Source organism: Molothrus ater, chromosome 13 (genome assembly GCF_012460135.2).
Source record: "Molothrus ater isolate BHLD 08-10-18 breed brown headed cowbird chromosome 13, BPBGC_Mater_1.1, whole genome shotgun sequence".
NCBI classification, from domain to species: domain Eukaryota; kingdom Metazoa; phylum Chordata; class Aves; order Passeriformes; family Icteridae; genus Molothrus; species Molothrus ater.
The window spans coordinates 8485467-8502098 of NC_050490.2; the positions used below are offsets into that span (position 1 = coordinate 8485467).

Sequence of the window (16632 nt, forward strand, 5' to 3'; positions counted from 1 at the left end):
GTTCTGGCTATCAGAACAGAAAGATGCTGGAAGAGTTTACATTATAGTTTCTTGTGTGAGTAGAGACAACAATGTCATTTTGTCAAACCCTGTCAGGATGAGGACACACTCCACATCACTAAAGTAATTCCCTACTCCTGAGGTTTCCAGCTGTGTTATATCCTTTTAAGGAATGTTCTTTCCCATAGCTTCTCAGGTAGAGCATTTAAAGAAGTTGCTTTTGCTTCTGCATTTTAACTTCAGCATACGAGAACTAAATGGTTCAAACAGCATAACTTACATTCAAATTTTTTTTTTCAAATATCTGTGCTTCAGTAGGTTACAGATACCTTGCTGGGATGGAGCTAAAGTATGCCAGTTGATTGCTTGTAAAGAAAGAAACCAGCCAGTAGTCTTTGAAGTTTGTCCTAGAGCAGGGAAAGATGTTTGGAGGTTGCACTTCAGTCCCATTAAAAGAAAGGGAACTGTGCAATCTTTCTTAGGTATGACAATGTGCCTCTGGCAGAATGCATTCTGATTTCAGTGTTCTGTACTTGAATTCGGGGAGTGATTGTCCATACCTGATTGTATGAATTCTGGTAATGAGATGCTTTCTCTGGTACTTGCTTATTTGAACCCTCCTAGAAACAAGGTGTCCCCTTTAAGTGTGTTTTATTCTTTGTTCAGTGTTACAGGATTTGAAGAGCCTGGCAACAGTCTGGCCCTTGCTCACCTTCCTGCATGCTGGGTTGTTCTGCAGACTCTGCTCTGAACAGGAGCAGAATATGCATGTCTGAAATTAATGAGTCTGCTTTCTTTTTTTATTCTTTCATGAAAAATAACAAAACCACAAAAAAAAATCCTGCTGGACAGAGCTAATAGTAAACCCCAAAAGTCCTGGAATGGCGTTGCACTTGATGTTTGAAAGGTATTTTTTAATGCTAGCCTGGTATTATGATAGTAGCTAAGCTAACTATTGTCTTGTTTTTCTGTTACAGTACAATAGGGTTTGGATCCCTGATAATGAAGAAGTCTGGCAGTCTGCAGAAATCACAAAAAACTACAAAGCTGGAGACAGTTTTCTCCATGTACAATTAGAAGATGGAACTGTAAGGAGAAAGGCCTGAATTATTGTGGGGTTTGCTGAGATATGTTTATGCAGAAACATAGCACTCACCATTATGGGATCTAAATAACATATACACATTTCTCTTTTTCATCATATTGAAATTGGTACAGTACACACCTGCTGCCCAAAATATGAGCTGTGCAATTCTACAGTCTGTAGACACTAGCATGGAGAACATACCTCAGAGATTGCTTTGAAGACAAGCCCTGAAACTCATCCTAAACTGAAGTGAAAATCAGAGGTGCAGGACAGGCATAGTTCGCTCTCACAGAGCCAGCTTTTTGCTTTTTTAGTTGGTTTGTGTAAGATTGTTAATTTTAGTATCTAAGTTCTTTACAGATGTAATACTTTGAAAGCATTTCTGTATTTCTGCATTCCTGTTCCATAAAGATAAATACTAAAGGTATGATTAAATGGATTTGTTGAAAGAAACAGAAGTGAGTTTTAAACTCTCTGTAAGGAAAACTGAGGTGTTGCAAGTAAGGACAGTTATAGAGCTGACTTGAGTTCTGACCAGGTCTTTACTTTCATTCAGTTGCAGCTGATCTATTATTCTCATCTGTACTTGAAATGTGCCTGTTTTTAGAGAGCTGAACATGTCAAGTTTTTACAGATTTCAATACAAAATATTGTAAATAAAGAGAACGAGGCTTTTTTTTTTCATAAGCAATGAACATCTCCAATTCCCCCAAGTTCAGTGGGGTGTATGGATCAATGAAATAGAAGATCAGACAGGGCTCCATCAACTCTATAACTTCATGTAAAGGTAGAAGATTTGTATTTATGCAAACATAATGCATTTTATGACATTTCAAGTAATTTTTGTTGACAGGACCTGAGTTACCCTGTTGATCCAGCTGCTTTGCCACCACTACGAAATCCTGACATACTTGTTGGTGAAAATGATCTCACTGCCCTCAGTTACCTGCATGAACCAGCTGTTCTACACAACCTTAAAATTCGTTTTGTGGAGTCTAAGCTTATCTACACATATAGTGGTAAGCTAAGTGAAATGAAGAGGTTTTTAAAAATCTTTTTTAAAAAGTATTAATCTTGATTCAGTTTGCAGCATGATGTGTGTAATGTTTTCCTAAAATGTATTTTAACTCATGTTAACTGGTTTTATATGTGAGTATACTTGTTTGTTCATCAGCATGTTCTACCTAGAAAATATTGCTACTTTGTATTATTTCAACTGCCAAAACCAGGCATTTCATATAACTAACCTGTGTTTTATTTTTGTTTTGTACACTTTGCTGCAGGGATAATTCTGGTTGCAATAAACCCCTATAAGCAGCTGCCAATATATGGAGATGCCATTATCCATGCATATAGTGGGCAAAACATGGGGGACATGGATCCACACATATTTGCTGTGGCAGAAGAAGCATACAAGCAAATGGCAAGGTACAGTATATTATTTAATGTCCATAAATAACTCTTGAAGTCTAGTGGCACTGTTAATTGTCATTTAATTTTACTGGCTATTAGGAATACCTTTGAACACATAGCTTAATTAGAGGAGAAGGAATTCCTTAACCAGCTGGGGAATTTCTAGAACCAAAACTATTTTCATCCTTGATGAGGGGTAAAACTTAGTGACTAGCAATGACATCATCCTAGAGGTTACAGCTGAGGAGGAGAAAGAGAAGAATAGATGTAAGATGGAACTGATGTATAAGACTTGGGCACAGCTGTGATTTCAAACATTGTGTGTAATTCCTACATTTATACATGCCCTTTAGACATGTCTGACATAAACTGTCTGATTATTTGGTTTTAGAAATAACAAAAATCAGTCCATTATAGTCAGTGGAGAATCAGGAGCTGGAAAGACTGTGTCTGCAAGGTATACCATGAGATACTTTGCCACTGTGAGTAAGTCAAGCAGCAATGCTCACGTGGAGGATAAAGTACTGGCATCCAATCCAATAACTGAGGTAAGTTTGGGGGGATGTCTGTCAAGTCTGTACTCATCCAGAGAAGAATTCTGAGAGCTTCTGGGAAATTTTGTTTGAAATCTTTAGGGATGTTTCATCTGTCTAAGTTGGGTATTTAAATTTGAATTTTAGCCTCTGAATGTTACTGATGGAAAGAGGTGCTCAGCCTCAGGAACACCTGGTTCTGTCTGATTTACCAGTGGCCCTTTGGAGGTGCTAGTTTGCCTAATTAGATGATGATGTAACAATATTGAACAAGTTGATTGGTTTTATTACTTGGACCCTTATGCTGGAAAAGTATACTTTGATTTTCAGTTTATGTATTTAGTTGCATTTTACTATTTGATTTGAGGCTTGTCAAAATATAAGTAACAGAGTTCAGTGCTTGATCAGAGATTGATCCCTGAGCACCTTTGATTTTAGAAACTTGTAGTTGACTCAAGTTTTGACAAAGTAATTGTTATGAGAGACATGAGTAAATCAAATTGTAAAAGTTTATAATTGTTGTAGGCTGTGGGCAATGCGAAAACCACACGGAATGATAACAGCAGTCGATTTGGGAAATACACTGAAATCAGTTTTGATCACAGTTACCAAATCATTGGAGCTAACATGAGAACGTACCTGCTTGAGAAATCCAGAGTTGTATTTCAGGTGGGTAAAATAAAGTCTAAAATAGTCAAGGTCAGTCCTGATGCACTGTACTAGTTCTGTATTGAAAATATTATGTGAAGTTCTGAAGAGTGTATCCAATCAGCAATTGATTTATTTTTTGACAGAAGCTAATATTATTTATGATAAGTTACTTTATTTCATGTTCTTCCTTTTGTTAAGTGAAGAATGCTTCTCAGGGACAATTCCCTGAAATAACTGCAAATCTGGTACTTGTGGTTGCAACAGTAGCAGAAATCAATTGTATCTAGAAAGGAACAGCATATACGGGGCAGAGAGAGTCTGAGTGAAAAAATGGCTGAAAATTTATAAGGCCAAGGCTTATTTCATGTGACTCACTTCAATGTCATGGCTGATGATAATAGACTAAAGAAGGTATTTAATTTTATAAAATGGTTTTTACAGAGGTTTCTTTTTTAGTAGTATTGTAACTTTGTAAGTACACTGAAAAATACTTCTGGATGTCTTCTGCCCTGCAGGATGGTTTGGAAATGGAGAGGTTTTTGAGTTCCCACAGGGCAGCGTTTCAGCTGACACTCCTACACATCTTTTTGTTACAACATTTGACAGTTCTTGTTAGTAGATGGTTGTTCAAGCTGAAGAACTTATTAACATCCTTGGGGAAAGAACTATGCATATTGGCAGTGGAAATAAAGTATACTTGAATGTATCACTTTCAAAGCTCTTGCTAAGATGGACCATTTGAATAATAAGCAATGTCTTTGCTAACCTATGTTGCAGCAGAATTTAGCCTTCAGTTGTCATTATCACTTTACAGTATGTTGAATATCAGGTGTTTTTCAGTTTGTTTCTTCATTTTGTTGTTAATTTTTTTCCTGTGGTGTTACTCTTTGCTTTATTTTACAGTCAGAAAATGAAAGGAACTACCATATATTTTATCAGTTGTGTGCATCTGCTATGCAACCTGAATATGAACATCTTAAATTGGGTAGGTCTCAAGAAAATAACCTGCTCTTCAGTTTTGCAGTGCAGCATTTTAAGGCTTGGTTTTCAAGTGTTAGGATGTTTAGTGCATTACAGCATAAATCTCACAGCCTTAAAACAGGACCTGCATTTTAAAGTCACTTAGCTCTTAATCCTGCTGGTTTTGGACTTGGTAGCAAATCCCTGGAAACTCAGATAGTGCACCATCAAGTACCTGAGTGTCTTTGGAAATCTTATTTCTTACTTTCTGTAGTGACAGATGCTATGACAGCTTAGGGAATTGATTCATTTATCTACAGAGAAGCTGGGAGAAGCAGAATTTAGGTGTATGTTTACACAGTCTCCATTCCAGTTTGTTCATTAGGATTTCTAGGAATTACGGATACTGATTTGTGTCAGCTTAACTGAGCTGGGCACATGGATTTCCCTCAGAAAAAAGAGGACCTCCACCTCATCACTGAAACATTGGTATCTACAGCATCTTTAGTTGTTTTGTGTTACCAAAGTTTTAACAAGTAGCTCTCCCCGGTTCCTGATTTTTGCAGAATTACAAGACTTGCTTCTTTTCGACAGGGAGCGCAGAAGAATTTAACTACACACGAATGGGTGGCAGCACTGTAATAGAAGGGGTTGATGACAGAGCAAATATGGTGGAGACTCAGAAGACATTTGCCTTACTCGGTAAATTCTTGGGGATACATTTTCAGTATATTTTTTTTCCTGAAATGGGCAAAGGTTTATTGTTTCTGAAATATCCAGAATGTTAGTAGTAATTACCAAAATAGATTTTTTACAGCTTGTTCATTGTGGTTGGTCTGTTTTTGAAGTGCTAGGTAGGAGCAATTAGCAACTGGTGTTAATTGTTACTGGTCAGAAGCATTGAGGGCTGGAGTCTTCTTGGCCATAAACTAACATGCTGTGGCAGAAGTGGAATTGGAAGCTTCTTTGCCCCAGTAAAAGCTTATGTAAAAGCTAAATCAGACTTGAGCTGGCACTTGGGGAGGTACAGGAACTTATGCCCAATCTATCATCAGATCAGACAGGCAGAAAATTGGCAGAACCAAGGATTTGCATCCTACTCTGCAGAGATGCTGTACAATTCTTGGCTGCACAACAAAGCAAGTAACCCAGCATTGTTCTGCTTTAATTAATTGTACTGTTTCTGTGTATTTCAAATAATCAAGGAATGTTTTTTTAGGTCTGAAGAGGGATTTTCAGATGGATGTTTTTAAAATGCTGGCAGCAATCCTGCACTTGGGCAATGTGGAAATAGCAGCTGTTGGAGATGAAAGATCATCCATCAGTGTAAGGAAGTAGCTCACTCAGATACCAACATTTTCTATTCTATGCCAGAAGTGCTTTAGCAATAGTTTCTCTCATATCTGGGGCTCAGAGCAGCATTAAATCTGGTGTACTAAGCTTGATTGATTTCTCCATCTCCATCTGTGTGGAACAGCAGCAAGTGTTCACACAGATGCTGTTCTGTGCCCGGCTTCAGAAAGTCTTAACAAAAGGCAAAGTGTGGCTAAGAGTACTCCATATCCAATTGATCCACAGCTGCTGGAAAATCCATTTTGGAACTCTCTGCAGGATGCAGGAACCAGAGCATAGTGAAAGCTGCTCAGAATGTGTCCCAGCAAGCTATGCAAGTCTGAAAGGCAACACCTAAAAATAGACCAAAGTAACTTTCAGTGTCTTAATCCAAAACATCTCATCAGGTCCAAGTTTTTCTCTCCTATATCAGAAGTTCTATTCAGTACTATTTGCTTTAGCTCATCTTGCTATTTTATCAGATGAAGAAGTAGATAGAGCCCCCTGCCTATCTCAAAATAAAAATCATAGTTTGGTGGCAGCAGAGCAAGCATTTCACAGTTAAAGAATTACACAGTTACAGACAGTTAAAGAATTAAAGGTACCCTAATAATATTTATTGATCTCCTTTAAAGATGGAAGATAAACACCTCAGTATATTCTGTGAGCTTCTGGATTTAAACTGTGACAAAATGGCCCGGTGGCTGTGCCACAGGAAGATTGTCACCACCTCAGAGACCGTGGTGAAGCCCATGACAAGGGCCCAGGCTGTCAACGCCAGGGATGCCCTGGCAAAGAAAATCTACTCCCATTTATTTGACTTCATTGTGGAAAGAATTAACCAAGCTCTGCAGTTCCCTGGCAAACAGCACACTTTCATTGGTGTTTTGGATATTTATGGGTAAGAATGTCTCTGGAAACAGAGTGCCTTTTTTTGGAGTAGATAAAAAAGGCACTTTTTTGTGCTGGTAATGAATTTGGAGGGGCTTGTTTTACTAAAAGGTCATAGTTATATAAGTTCTTTAGCACCCAGATTGGTAGAAATCCTCTGCTACTATAAATACCATCTTTTTTTGTGAATGAGGTTTAAATTTCGTTTCTGATATGATTCTTTTAGATCTAACTCTGGATTTTTAGCTTTATTATGTCTGGTAACATTAGCTTTTAGAGAAGTTTTGAAATTCCTTAGCATCTTCATTAGTCTTACCATTAGTTAATTGTCTTAGAAACATTAGGATGTCTCCAAAGAGTTTCAGGGATGCTGCCATTTGATTTTGATGTCAAAAGATTTTTTTTCTTACTTGAATTGTGTTTCAGATTTGAAACATTTGATGTGAACAGTTTTGAACAATTTTGTATCAATTATGCTAATGAAAAACTACAGCAGCAGTTTAACCTGGTATGTTCTTTTTTTGTTACAGTTCTTTATCTTTTTTTTTTTTTTGCTTCAGGGTGGATATTAGTAAATGCTATTTGTGCTTGAATGGTGGATATTTCTGGATAGTGGCTATCCAGTAAGAAATAAAAATATTTTATTTTTATATGTAAGCATAGGTACACATAAATATAAATGAAAATTTAGATGTTTATTTTCTTACAGACAGACATACAATATACTCCAAAATATATTTTTTCTATCTTATGTATACAACAACTATGCACATGCAGACACTGTACTTATTTTCTCTTAATTGTAACCTTCTTTATGTTTTCAAAATTTTTGCAAATTCAGCATGTCTTTAAACTTGAACAAGAAGAATATATGAAGGAAGATATCCCATGGACTTTAATAGACTTTTATGACAACCAGCCTGTCATTGACCTTATTGAAGCTAAAATGGGAATTTTAGAACTTCTGGATGAAGAATGCTTGGTAATTTAATATTTGCTCATTAAAAAAAAAGGCAAACCAAAAACGATATAGATTTTTACAAGTGGGGCTTGTAATCCATATTTTACCATTTTCAATGGGAAATAGAGGATTTTCTTCAGAAAAGGAACATTAATGTTTGCCCTCTATTTGGCAATCTTGACTATAAATTACTTATTCTGTTTTATCTTATAGTAAGTATTAAGAACCTAAAGCTGGATCTCAGAACTTAGCTGGAAGTAGGGCAGCAGCTGGAGCTCATCCCTGTGGGGCAGTGCAGGACTGGAGCAGGCTGGGCAGGAGTGCAGTGGGATCCTCATCCCTCATCATCACCTCCTGCACTGGAGGCAAAGCAGCAGTCTGCTGCTGCTAGTCCTGCTCCAAGCAGGAATTTGGCCTGCTCAGTACCACAGGGGCTCTTCCACCAATGTTTTTTTTAAATTTAGTTTGTCCACAAATCACTGCTTTTGATACAAAACATTGTGGATTAATACAAACTTCTTTCAGAAATTGATTTGCTACTGATGGGTCTGGAGAGACAAGAACTGGTTATTAGGCCTTGTAATTCACTGTATGCAGAGTGTTTATTGCCATCAGCAGCTCTGCTGCTCCAGCAGCCCAGTTCGTTAAAGAGATTGCCCTTCTTATTCTTACAGTTGCCTCATGGAAAAGATGAAAACTGGCTTCAAAAGCTGTATAATAATTTTGTCAATAAAAACGCACTCTTTGAAAAGCCAAGGATGTCAAACACTTCTTTCATCATTCAACACTTTGCTGATAAGGTACAGTGTAAGCAACCCAGTATTGTTCCCTGTGTTTCTAGCAGTTGCTCATTCAGAAAACAACCAAATGTAGGAAATAAGATATATTAGCCACACCTATTTGGAACGTCTGTAAAATTGATCTCTAATAGTGCTATTTGTTTATTGGTAGTACTGCCTGTAACATGACATTTAAATACAAGATGTTAAGATAATGAATTTAAGAGCATAAAAATAAATCATCAAGATAAAAAAGCAGAAAAATAATAGAATGTATAAATGGAACAGTTATAGTTGTAGCTCATACAAATTTTAGTCTCAGTTATTTACATTTCAGATGTATTATTCCTTTTTGCTGCCTTGATTTGAAGTCATAGAATAATGAAGAAAGGAGGAAAGAAGTTCCTAATGAAGGCAGAAGGATTTGGATTTTGGCAGTTTCTCCTGCTTCTAAATTTGCAGGATCCATGTGTGTAATCCTGAGTTAATGGAATTGGGAAAAGCAGAGTTTCAGCCGTCATGTTTGAGATTAATAAAGAGCTCTTGGCAACCACAGCTGGGAGAGTAAAAATTATTATTTTGCCAACTGTTTGTTTATGTGTTGCTGAAAAGTTAATGATTTCACGTTTTTGCACAGGTAGAATATAAATGTGAAGGATTTCTGGAAAAAAACAGAGATACAGTACACGAAGTATTGATTGAAATCTTGAAAGAGAGCAAGGTTTGTGACAAACAGTAATAATTAATCTGCTGAATACCTGATTTTACTGGAATTAATTCAGATCTGATTTTAAAATGTTTCTTCTGATATACAAATTTTTAATAGGTTGAATAAATTAATTTAGTCTTATTTTTATTAATTTATTTAATATCATAGAAGTGTGTATTTTTACCATCAAATAATATACAAGATGAAAAAAACACAGTATTCAATTTCTTCATATATGTGCATTTACTTTGCTAGCTATGTTGGGGTTTTCTTTTAATATCTCCCTTCAAGAGCATTTTGTAATCCCTGTAACTGAAAAACTTTTTTTTTTCCTCCTGTAGTCATTGCATGCAGCTTTGATAGGTGGTTTATCATTAACAACTGCCTTTGTTTATTCTTCAAAAGAGATTAAGAGAATGCCAGGGCAAGGAAAACATCAGGTGTCTTATGTGTGCCTGCCACTTCCCACCTGCTTGTCCCTTTGAAGTCTATAGCCTTGAGACTTCAGGATTACTCTTAAGCTGACTTCGTCTGACCTGAAAACATATTCTTAATTTAAATTGCATATTGTGAAAACACAGCCTTAAGTGCTCTTATTTTTAGCTCTGCTCTGTATTTATGTCCATATTTGCTTATATTGAAAAAGCTTTTGCAGGCTGCTTTCACAGATGTTGAGTTCTGTGTGTGGAATGTGTGAGTGCTTCACAATAGACTCAGAATCATTGCAACTCTTTTTTCAGTTGTTGTTTGTTTGATACCCAGTTCAAAATACCTGGCCTAAGTATTGAGGGGTTTGCATTTTACGGTATAGTAAATGTAATTTTGATTAAAATGATGCTGCAGTTACACAGTGTTTAACTCTGGTTCTTTCACCACACTTTTAGTTTCATCTGTGTGCAAATTTTTTTCAAGACAGTCCAGTGTCCATCTCACCTTTCAGTTCAGCTATAAACATCAAATCTGCCAGACCTGTTCTGAAATCACCCAACAAACAGCTCCGGACCACTGTGGGCAGTAAGGTACCCCACAAACCTGCTATTCTGTGGTGTTTGCACTTGCTGGGAAATGCTGGGCAGTCTGACACTGGGTTCTGTCACTGTTCATGGGGAACTGTCCAGTTTTCAGGACAGCAAGAGCCACAGAGCAGTGCTCCAGGTCTGGGTATAATAGATGTGTTTATTTTATAGATGGGAGGCTGTTTGGTACAGCCACAGTCTTCAATTTCCTGCATTTAAGATCTAAAACCTATTTCCCAGTGTCCAGCCAAAACCTACCAAATAACTAAAGGACCAAGATTTGACTTTTTACTGAAATATTTCATTAGCAAAACTCTTATGTCTGGTATTTTCCAGTTCAGGAATTCTTTGTCTTTACTTATGGTGACACTCAATGCAACCACTCCTCATTATGTGAGATGCATAAAGCCAAATGATGAGAAGTTGCCTTTTGAGTAAGTATGTTAGCTGTGCTCAGCTGTGGTTTTCTGTATCACTGTAGTGATGTGACAGCAAGCTAAACTCTTATTGTGGAGAAACTTCCCATACAGAACATGGTTTTCCTTCCCAGATATGTGAATTTGAAAAAAAATATTGTCTTCTTACAGAAATTGAATGTTTACGTATCATTATTGTTACCTTAAAAACTCTTTAACCTAATAATTTTCAAATTAGATACTAGTGCTTGTGCATTTGTCAGAATATTTTTAGGGTAAAGGTTTTCCTCCTTTGGTTTTAGTTGATCAATATTTTATATTGGTGTGTTGCCCTTATGCAGTATGGATTAACCCCAATTCATATTTGGAGAATAAAAACCTCTGCCATTTTCTTTGTGAAACTCCCTGTTGTCTGCAGAAATATTTAAAATAGCTTTAGAAGTCAGAAAAGATGTGAACACTGTTGAACATAGCCCCAGATTTTCCGCCAACTTTTATGTAATTTTAATGTTTCAATACAGTCATATGTGGTAGATAATTTTCATAATTCCTATGACCAGATGGATAACCACTAACCTGTGAGCAGGAGTAAACTTTAATGCAGCTCTTGGTCTCTGTTTGGGCAGACCTGTGGAAGCACTCTGGTGTCAGCTATACAACTTCCAGCTGGCAGGCAGTGCACTGGCAAATGAAATTAAAGCCTTTGTCACATATGAGTAGGAGGGAAGAGGCCAGCTTTGATTCTAAATTCAGTCTTTTAAGTATGTTAGCTCATTTTCTTGTAGCCAGACAAAATCTTTCCATGCAAAACACGTTACTGGTGATATTATATCGCTATCACTGCACTGAGATCTCATGATCCTGCAGTGAGGGCAGAAATAGCTTGGATAATGTAAAAATATGTCAGAATTAGACAAGAAGAGTGCACCAAGAGCTTCTGAAAGAACACTGTAGTCATCTGCCAGCCACAGGACTCTCTTGGCTAGTACTGAATTGACACTGGTGGTGTGCTCTGTGGGCATAACAGCTCTGGTCCAGAGCAGGAAAGAGACTTTCCATGCCTTGTGTTTGTAATTTTGAACCCAGGTATTAATGAGCAAATCCTGGTTTATTCATAATGAATGGGATAAAAAATACTTGGAGAGTTTCTTCCTAATGGGCTGTTGAGAGGGTTTATTCTGTGTCTGTTTTGTGCTGAGAGTGGAACTATTCTTTACCACTTGCTGCTGTGAACTGTCACAGTTAATACTGAAAGGAAATAGGAATTTTAGTGAGATAGATAAACAAATAAATACAGTCTTCTTTAGTTTTGAGAAAGAAACAGAAAACCCAGATTTTTCAATAGATTTTTCTTTTTAATATGTGGTATGGAGTAAGACACTATATAAGAAGCAGGCAGCTTTATGTCCTATGAGCAGAAATACAAATCCAGTTGGTAGAATGGTTCTAATTATTACAGCATGCCAAACCCAGAAGAATGCAAAGTATAACACTGCTTTTTTTTTTAGGTTTGATTCCAAGAGAGTTGCTCAGCAGCTGCGAGCATGTGGTGTTTTGGAAACGATTCGGATTAGTGCACAGAGCTACCCATCCAGGTAGGGATAGCAGTGAGCCCCCCTGTGCCACAAAACACCTACTTGTCTGTTAATGAAATTAATTTGTTAACTTCTAATTTTCCAGGTGGACTTACATTGAGTTTTTCAGCCGTTACAGCATTCTTATGACACAGCAGGAGCTCTCCATAAATGACAAGAAACAGATTTGCAAGATTGTTTTGCAGAGGCTGATCCAGGTTGGTTTGTCTGCACCAGCCAATAGATGTATTACAGCATCTATGAGTAATAAAAGGTCTCTTTTGTCAAGGGTAGTATCTCTCCTCAGGCAGGAAAGGTATTTACATTATTGCTGTTTTTCCTGATTTACTGTGCTGTACACAGGCTTGTGGGTCAGTAATCTTGTGCTGTGACAGTCATGATGTGGCCATAGACAGAGAATTTAACCACTCTGTGCTTAATATTGTCACTTGCAAAATAGAAAAGATCCTGTATTTATAAACCAGTAAACAGTAAATGGTATACATTTGTCAAGTATTACAAGCACAAGATGGGTTTCGATGGTGGAATGCAGCTTATTGAAGAGCTGTTCAAAAATTTGCTATTCTGCACATTGCTTCTATTTGTTAGGTGAGCCTGTGGTGGTGAGGCTGGTCCTGGTCAAGCCAGCATGCCAGGACTGAGCTCAGATTCAGGGATGTGTGACACCAAACACAGACACACCTGCTGAGTAGCTCTGGCACAGGCCAAGGGGGAGAGCTGGAACCTAAAAGCAGCCTCACCCCAAGTTTTTGCTCGCACAGCTCACTGGTTCTAGGCTAGAAACGTGCATCAAAAGGTGCTGCTGAGCCCATGGAACCAGACCTGTAGGAGGAGGTGAGGAGGTTGAGGCCTTGATGATGAGTCCAGAGCCTCCCTTTAATTTTAGATCATGAGTGTACAACTTTTGATGTTGTTCTCTGTGTCTTTCCTGCTAAGTGGGTTTTCCCCCCTACATACTCCTATCTACATAGCAGGCAGAGAAGATATTCTTATTTAGGAAGATGGTGTCTTGAAGCAGAGCTTGCCTGAAGTGACAATTTATAAAAGGAAGAGAATATCTGGCCCACAAAAATAAGCTAAAAACTTAACGAACCTACTGTTTTCTCTTTCAGGATCCTAACCAGTATCAGTTTGGGAGAACAAAGATTTTTTTCAGAGCGGGGCAGGTGGCTTACCTGGAGAAGCTGCGCTCGGACAGGCTGCGGCAGGCGTGCACGCTGCTGCAGCGGCGCGTGCGGGGCTGGCTGCAGCGCCGGCGCTTCGTGGCCCTGCGCCGCGCGGCGCTCACCGTGCAGCAGTACTACCGTGGGCAGCGCACCGTCAGGTACCCACCCTGCCCAGGGAGCTGTCCTGCTCCTGGCTGCAGCCTCACACAGGGCCAGCTGGTGCCCCAAGGGGAGGTTTTATCTAAGAGCAAGTCAGGTTTTATCGCCGGCTGGGGGCTGTGTACAAGTAACAAACGGGATGGGACTGCCTGGAACGCGCCTTGAGCTGTTTTACTTTTCAGCATCAGTCTCATTACATGGTTGTGACAATGGGAAGATGCCAGCAGCTCACATCCCAGGCAGCAGACTAAGAACTTAATGTTCCAACTTAGTTTAAAAGTTTTTTGACCAATCACACAAAGCAAAAGCATATTGACAGTAGTTCTATCCAACCACTAAAAGCACACATACCCTCGGTTAAAACAATGCTTGCTTATTTCAAATACAATACCTGCTTGTAAGCCTTAAAACACAATGCACAGAGCTCCATTATTAAGCTTAGAACTTCCTCATATCTTGCTAGATATACTTTTCTGCAGCTTAGGGAGTTATTCTAGACCAGTGTTAATACACAGACCATTGTTCTATTTGTCCCTACTTTTCTACTTTTTACATAATTTTTCTGCTGACCAATCTTAGGGCTATTGCTTAGCTCTAATCACAGTTCTGCTGTCTCTGAAGCCTGCCTTTTGCAGCTTTCCCAAAACCCTCAGATTTTAAGGATTCCCACAATTGTATTTCCATTTCCTCTTGATTGTAATTATGAACTTGAACATGGTCAAGTTATTTAACTGGTATGAGAGAAGTACCCCAACAGGTTTCCAGCGTTGTCTGCCAGATCCCCAAGAGGCCTGTCTGCCTGTGAGCTCAGTCCTTAGCTGATAATAGATGGCCCAGTTGGGCTTTCTGCTGAGCTTCAGAGCCAGAGAGGAAATCAGGGGTGTGCGGATTAGTGTGGACAAATTATTGCAAAGAAAGTGCACCAGGCATTGTCAAAGCAGAATGAAACATGGCTCTGTGTAGGCTTTGAGGTTTTCATAAAGAGACCATCAGAACAAATGCTTGTGGGCACATATAAAAGTGGTGGATAACTCCCTGTCCTTCACTTTGGTTGAAGAACAAGCTCTATTTTTAATAATGGATGCTCAGTTTTGATATCTTCACTTTTTTTTGTGTGTGTGTATGTAATTTGACTGACCAAGGCAATGAGCATGAGAAATCCAATGTGACCTAAGTAAATTTTATTGTTTTTTGAATTAAGGCAAGCTGTAACTGCAAGAAATCTGAAGGAAACATGGGCAGCTATAATCATTCAGAAATACTGTCGGGGTTACCTCGTCCGTAGACTTTGCCAGCTCATCCTTGTGGCTGCTGTGACAATCCAAGCTTACACAAGAGGATTTCTAGCAAGAAAAAAGTATCGCAAGGTACAGCCTATCAAACATCTTATTTCAGTAACTGGAGACAACTTGTGCTCTCTAAAAAAGATGAACACAATAGCAGTTATTCCTAAAACTTTACCTTTTGCACATCTGGTTTTCATATCTTCTGCTCTGTTTTTTTAGTTTTTTTACCAAGTTCTCTGTCTGGTTTATGCTGGATGCAGACCATTTACTGTGATTACTACAGTGGCTCAAATGTGCCTGCAGCCTGGATATTTCAATATTTTGATATTTCCCTGAGCTGCATTGTCCTCACCAGTGTGTGTAGACTCACAGGCTGTTACAATTGCTGTGGATTGAGCTAATTACAGAGGGATGCTAACCCTTTGTTTTAAAGATGCGTGAGGAGCAGAAGGCTGTGGTTCTCCAGAAATATGCCCGTGCATGGCTGGCCAGGCGCAGGTTCCAGAACATTCGGCGCTTCGTGTTGAATATCCAGCTCTCATACAGAGTTCAGCAGCTGCAGAAAAGGATAGAAGAACAGGTGAGGGGAAGCAGTCAGCTTCTGATTTGTGCTAAGTTTTTTATCCTATCTGCTCTAGTTAAAGATGTTGATGAGAAGACAGGAAAGTATGTAAGGGTTATGGTCCTTTATAACAAACTACTAGGCTTTCTACACCCAGAGTAGAAAAAATCATCTAGGGTTTCCTTGTATTTTGGGTTAATTATGCAAATCAGAAGAGTCTGCAATTACCTTTTTGATTTTTTTTACTGTTTCTAAAGTCCATCCAGTCTCGGGATGGGGTTGTTAGTGTTAGGATGAAGGATGTGTGAGATATTCCTCTGGTACAACATGTTTTGTAATTTTGGAGAATTCAACATTATGTTTATTTTGCAGCTTATTTTTGAGAGCCATTCCAGCCAAATTATCTTTAAAATGGTAGTTTTAATCTAGTTGATGGAAACAGTCCTGGGTTGAAATAATCGTGACTGATATGGGATGGAGAGAAGAAGTAGGTCAGGATTTTAATCTCCCCTTAAAATTCTATGGAACAGTTTCAGTGCATTTTTCTATTTCCTTTTATCCTGTCCTGCTCATTGCAGAGTAGAGAAAATCATGGCTTGCTGGAACGATTGACCAATCTGGCTTCAGCTCATATGAATGATGTGGATACAATTCAGAAACTTGAATCAGAACTCGAAAAATTAACTGCTCAAAAGAGAACATATGAAGAGAAAGGGAAAAAGTATAAAGAGGACAGTGAGCAGGTATATTATAATTGCCATCTGTGTGCTTTTATTCTTAAGTAATGTTTTCAGTTACTGGATTTATCAAATGCATTATTTGAGAGTTTCTAAGTAACTACTCTTTTGGGGGAAGGCAGCAAGAAAGGAAGAGAGTCCATTTATGCTTCTTTAAATGTAAGATCTTCTGTGGCCTATTTCTTCCTCCTTTGTAATTTGTATATTTTGCTTACTTTTTGCCTGTACAGAAAATCTTAAAACTTGAGAATCAAAATAAAGAATTACAAGAACAAAAGAAGACCTTAGAAATAAAACTCCAAGAAAAAACTGAGGAAATGAAAGGTACAATAACTAAAGGGAGTTTCAAAGGAGTTATAGTGGGGTAAAGTCAGTTTTT

General features: G+C 38.2%; 1 protein-coding gene across 1 annotated transcript in view; it reads left to right on the forward strand.

Annotated features, from left to right (window-relative positions):
* Positions 1 to 16632, forward strand: part of MYO5C (myosin VC) — a 34061-nt gene that overhangs the window by 2060 nt on the left and 15369 nt on the right. Inside the window, exons 2-23 of the mRNA XM_036389976.1 lie at positions 978 to 1088; positions 1941 to 2106; positions 2371 to 2515; positions 2892 to 3048; positions 3559 to 3702; positions 4588 to 4669; positions 5239 to 5346; positions 5864 to 5970; positions 6612 to 6877; positions 7294 to 7375; positions 7709 to 7849; positions 8503 to 8628; positions 9245 to 9328; positions 10201 to 10335; positions 10669 to 10766; positions 12257 to 12343; positions 12429 to 12540; positions 13456 to 13667; positions 14870 to 15035; positions 15388 to 15534; positions 16095 to 16259; positions 16484 to 16577. Of these exons, the coding sequence (XP_036245869.1) occupies positions 978 to 1088; positions 1941 to 2106; positions 2371 to 2515; positions 2892 to 3048; positions 3559 to 3702; positions 4588 to 4669; positions 5239 to 5346; positions 5864 to 5970; positions 6612 to 6877; positions 7294 to 7375; positions 7709 to 7849; positions 8503 to 8628; positions 9245 to 9328; positions 10201 to 10335; positions 10669 to 10766; positions 12257 to 12343; positions 12429 to 12540; positions 13456 to 13667; positions 14870 to 15035; positions 15388 to 15534; positions 16095 to 16259; positions 16484 to 16577 (2935 nt within the window). The remainder of the gene's footprint in view (positions 1 to 977; positions 1089 to 1940; positions 2107 to 2370; positions 2516 to 2891; positions 3049 to 3558; positions 3703 to 4587; positions 4670 to 5238; positions 5347 to 5863; positions 5971 to 6611; positions 6878 to 7293; positions 7376 to 7708; positions 7850 to 8502; positions 8629 to 9244; positions 9329 to 10200; positions 10336 to 10668; positions 10767 to 12256; positions 12344 to 12428; positions 12541 to 13455; positions 13668 to 14869; positions 15036 to 15387; positions 15535 to 16094; positions 16260 to 16483; positions 16578 to 16632) is intronic.